The following is a 5,351-nucleotide window of genomic DNA, read 5'->3' as shown; positions in this document are numbered from 1 at the left end:
GAGAGAGCAGAGAGGAAAAGATCTTTTTCAATCAGTGATTCCAACTTTCTTTATTTCTCTAAAGAAGGGCGACAGAATTGAATTAGATGAGGGATGTCAATATTAGACCAAATTACCGCAACTTAGTCTAATGTCGACATCCCTCTTCTAATCTCGACAACCTACCTTCTTTAGAGATAGGAAGGTCAGAATCGCTGATTGAATTTGATTAGGGCGATCAGAGAGGAAAAAATCTTAAGTCTATCAGTGATTTCGACCTTCCTATATATTCCTATCTATAAAATAAAGTAGAGTGTCGAAATTAGAAGACGGATATCGACATTAGACCAACTTACGGTACAACATCGAACTTTAGTTCGATACCGTCAACTGCTCTAACTTTGGACTATCTGACAAAACATGGGACGGCAATTTGGTCACCATTTCACTGAGCCTCCAAAGTCATTTGATTTCAGTTTAGGAACGGCGTATTTAAAAATACACGATTTCTCTTTCGATTTTACAGTAAGTGAAAATACAGACCAGATATGCAACAGTCCCATGTTTCGACCAATCGTCCCAAGTTAGAGCAGTTGACGGTAACAATTTTTTCTCGATGAAGTTCGATTGGTAGATTGGTGTACGATGAGTTTTGTAAATTAAAAACACCAGCTTTTCCCTTTATTTTCGATGGGATAGGTTTTGTCCCGCCACCTTTTAAACATTATTATGAATGATACGCCATCCGAATATAAAAACAATGCGCGACAAGGTAATAAAATGAACTAATCTAGCTTCAATCAAACTTCATCAACCTTTAATCGAACTGACCGAACCTTAATTGAACTCAAAGGACCCCAATCGACTTTTATCAAACTTTGTGAAAGTTTCTCGTTTCCCAGGTGTTTGATTGGGGTCGAGAATAGAACACCTATTGTTCAAATTGGTTCCATTAATAAGTTCGATTAGGTCGATAATTGAATTGTTCGATTGTGACACTGCCTGCGACATAACGACCAACTGTATGGCCTAAACTTATATTACCAATATCACTTACCAATTTTGAACCATCCCGAACATGACCCAAACTGGTCTGTGCATGTTTTAGGTGTGCTTGGATCAGGTGTTTTCAAAGAGGAAAATCCAAAATTTTGTTGCCTGAACATAAGTTTTTGGGTCAAAAGAATGTTTCGATATTTTGTCCCAAACATTATCAGAAAATGTTGGGGGTATTGTCCTGCCATACGGTCTGTTGCGCTTGATAAAAATTTGTTGCTAAACTTTGCTTGGTTTCTCGCCTTGACAATGTTAAGTCATGTCCCTAGATTATATTGATGGTTGTAATGTATATACAGTACTGTGAGTTTGTCTAATGTCGACGTCCCTCATCTAATGCCTACACCCTTTAGAGATAGGAATAGTAGAAAGGTCGGAATCACTGATGAACCAAAATTTTCCGAGATTGAGATTGAAGCTATTTTTTTCTGGTAAGAGAGATGTGGAGGAAAAAAGACGTAGCCAAGAGATTGTGTATAGCAGAAGGAATTTATCTCCCCAAACAAGAAAATGCACAAGGAATTAGACAATTTAGACTCGTGTCATTGCTCAACATTGACGGCAAAATTATTTTCGGGATTGTGGCAAACAGAATTATAGACTTCGTCAAGAAAAATGGCTTTGTCAATGAATCGGTTCAAAAAGCAGGAATACCAGGAATTCCAGGTTGTATAGAGCATGCATACGGAATTTGGGATGACCTGCAAGAGGCAAAGAGAATGAAGGAGAATGTTGCAGTGGTGTGGCTCGATTTGGCTAACGCATACGGGACGGTACTTCATGACATGATACAAAAAGGAATGGATTTCTTTTGGATACCAGAACCCATACAACAGTTCGTATTGAAATATTACAGTCTTTTTAAGATGCGTTTCACAACCACGGAGTTCACAACAACATGGCAAAGGCTCGAAATTGGGATAGCAGTGAAGACAAAAACCAGGAACTAATGCGAGAAGTACTGACTCGACGATCTCATTAACGTGTCTGATATAAAATTCAAAGCTAAGAAATCCCGAAGTATAACTTTGATCAAAGGTGAGCAGTCTGAAGGGAGATACATCATTAGTGGTGAAAACATAACAACAGTCAAAGAAGAGCCAGTCAAAAGCTTAGGTAGATGGTATAAAGGTGCATTGAGAGAGCGAACAAGGGAAGCTGTTGAAAGGAAGCGTCGAAAAAGTGCTTAAAGCTATCGACAGGACAGAACTGCTAGGGAAATTCAAATGCTGGTGCCTCCAGTATGGCTTATACCCAAGGATACGGTGGCCATTACAGATGTACGAAAAACCGTTGACAACAGTAGAAAGAATAAAGCAAAGATGTGGTGAATTCATTAGAAAATGTTTGGTTCAAACAACTGAACAATTCAGCGTTATACGGCAAGATGAACCAGTTACAGCTACCAATTTGCTCCATAGTAGAAGAGTATAAGGCGACAAAGGTACAGACGGTTATGATGCTAAGATTTTCGAATGACAGTGAAATAAAAGAGAGAACCCCCCCAATAGTGAAGACTGGGAGAAAATGGAAGGCGAAGGAAGGAACTTGCCAAGCAATATCGAATCTCAACCATGCTGATATTGTAGGCGCGGTGCAAGAAGCTAAGGAGGGAGAAGGCCTGCTAAATTTCCGACCATTCAGAGAGGCAGGTAGAAAAAAAAAGCGACAGGCAGTGGTTACCGAAGTAATATAACAAGAACAGGAAAAGCGATATCTTCACCTTGTACAATACCCCCAACAAGGGCAATGTGTAAGATGGGAAGAGAACGTAGTGGAACGCAAGATTGGGTGGAAGGAGATTTGGAGCTGGGAGTGGCCCCGAACCTCTTTCCTAATTAAGTCCACGTATGATGTTATGCCGTCACCCGCGAACTTGCTTAGATGGAAAGTGACCCAAGACGACAGGTGTAAATGTGGCAAGAAGGGAACCTTCAGGCACATCCTATCAAACTGTCATCTCTCTCTCGACAGGTATACCTGGAGACACAATTAGATATTGAACATCATCCACGACGTCGTGAAGGGAAACCTCGATCAGTTTAATAATGGCGCCTTACCCAAGGTGGAAAAGATCACCAGAATGAGATCTTCCAAGGCTGGAAAGGGTGCGGAATTCAAGAGCCATAAGAGGGTTCCCAAGACAGATGACAGATGGCAAGGCTCCTGGAAGATGGTAACGGACCTGGAATCGAAGCTAATCTTCCCTGTTCTAGTGACCGAACAGCGCCCGGATGCAGTTGTGTGGTGTGACGAAAGGAAGATATGTATAATCCTCGAGCTGCCTGTAGGAGAACGAGTAGTGGTAGGAGAACATCAGACAAGCAGAAGAACGGAAAGCAGAACGTTACTCTAAACTTATCGAGGAGTGTGAGGGAAAAGGCTGGTCAGTCGATTATTACCATATGGCAGTTGGAGCACGAGGCTACATCGACAAGAAGCTCGTGAACCTGTTCAGGAATCGTTTTTGCCTCACCAACCTGGAAGTTAGAGGAGCAATCAAAGACCTACAAGAAACGGCAGAAAGATCTTCTCATTAGATTTGGTTGAAAAGAGAGTATCCAAACTGGTTTGAGAATTAGAAAGCAGTCACCACCAACAATGCACCTCCTCGAAGGGAGGGGCCCCGCCACTTTAGCTCGACAGTCGAGAAAAAGGGGCCGAAACTGGATGAAGTGGTTCCTCCTGAAGATGCATTTGGTGGATCCGGTGTCGGAGATGGCTGTTTTCAGCACTCGTAAGTGTTATTTATACTTGCTCAATTGAGAAAGATTTGTTGAAAAATTGCAAGCAAAAAAAGAATATACCTTTTGCTAGTTAGAATATCATGTTGAATAATTAAAATTCCAAGCATTAAAATAATGACACATTGATGCGTAATTATTTTAAGTATGCGTTAGTTTTTTCTTTTCATTGTTTTGATGCTGGAGTATTTCATAATTCAACATGATATTCTAACTAACAAAATGTCTATAAATGCACGCCTAAATCAAATGGACTTTAGAAATGGAAATTTTGTCGTTCTTTTTTAATGTTGCGTTTCTCGCCCTCATAATGATTAAATCTTATGCGAAATTTCCGACTTTAAGTCGTCTTGTTTTCCTTTTTCTTTTTCTTTTTCTTCATTTTCTTATTATTCTCTCTCACAACGTTCAAAATGTTTTTTGCGGTCATGGATCCATGGACGGCGGTAATTCTTTGATTTGTTGTTTTCTTAGGCTTAATTCTATCATAAGTGAATACCACTGGGACGGTACTTGCATCCAACGGAGTGCTTTCAAGATTTTGGATCTTTTCTTGAGCTTTTTCGAACTTAACTTTATAGTATGCAGCGCTACCTTTACGAACATTTGGTGGTGAATCGCTGCAAGACGTTGAAGTGGAAGATGAACCAGCTTTAACAGGTGTCGAGCTTGAAGGTAGATTGATGATTGCTTCTGCACGCTCAAACTTCGGTTGGTCCATCCAATCGATATCTAGGCCTTTATCTGTGATTCCCACCTTTTTACCTGCTTTCTGTATTGATTCAGGTGTTGCCCATTCGTTCCAAATTTCACTCAAAAGGTTCATGAAGTCCTCCCTGTTCAGTGCTGCGTAACATGAAAAGGTTTTTGTTTTAGCCTCCTTGTATTTTTGATGAAGTCCGCCGTTTAGTTGGTCATGCTTCTTGGTGACTCCAGAAGTCAAAAGCATCCACCAAAGGGGGACATCAAAATATCCCTTCTGAAGGCACGTTCCAGCTGGATATGGTGGTCTGTTCTTTGCGAACCAGAGGAATGGAAAGAGATGGAAAAACAGCTTCTTCGCAACAATAGACATTAAACGGAAACGGTTTGTCATAACCAGGTCCTCTGCCCTTAAGGGAGTTTGTTTAGAGCTAATGGATTCCTTTTGTTGTTGCTTTAAAAAAGTTGTATAATTAGCGTGGTATGACGAAATTCTTTTGTTTCAGGTCAGATTATGCGTAAACTTTAGGGTCTTATATTTTGGGGAACCTCTTTTAAACTAAAAGATGCCTATACTTTCTTTCTTAGAATTTTCTAGCGATTCTAATGATATAACGGCATCATGACCGCATAATTAGATTAAAAGCTAAAGGGCACGGAAATAAGAAATCAATTCTGTCTTTGATGAATTTCTATCAATAGACGATATCGGCTTAACGAAATTCTCCTCGAATGATTACCCATGATGCATTGCGCAAAAAAAATTCAGTAGGTCAATATAGTCCGTGAATTTTTTTGCGCAATGTATCATGGGTAATCATTCGGGGAGAATTCGTTAAGCCGATATCGTCTATTCTTTTAGAAATAATT

The 5,351-nt window shown here is 40.1% G+C and overlaps 1 protein-coding gene across 1 annotated transcript; it reads left to right on the top strand.

The window, feature by feature from the left end:
- Positions 1–1,475: 1,475 nt before the first annotated feature.
- Positions 1,476–1,985, top strand: LOC136806185 (uncharacterized). The gene has a single exon (XM_067062746.1). It carries the CDS (start codon positions 1,476–1,478, stop codon positions 1,983–1,985), a length of 510 nt encoding a protein of 169 aa, XP_066918847.1.
- The last annotated feature ends 3,366 nt before the right edge of the window (positions 1,986–5,351 follow it).

This window comes from Clytia hemisphaerica, unplaced genomic scaffold (genome assembly GCF_902728285.1).
Source record: "Clytia hemisphaerica strain Z4C2 unplaced genomic scaffold, Clytia hemisphaerica genome assembly, whole genome shotgun sequence".
Taxonomy (NCBI): Eukaryota; Metazoa; Cnidaria; class Hydrozoa; order Leptothecata; family Clytiidae; genus Clytia; species Clytia hemisphaerica.
This window is presented reverse-complemented; position numbering and strand designations above follow the sequence as displayed.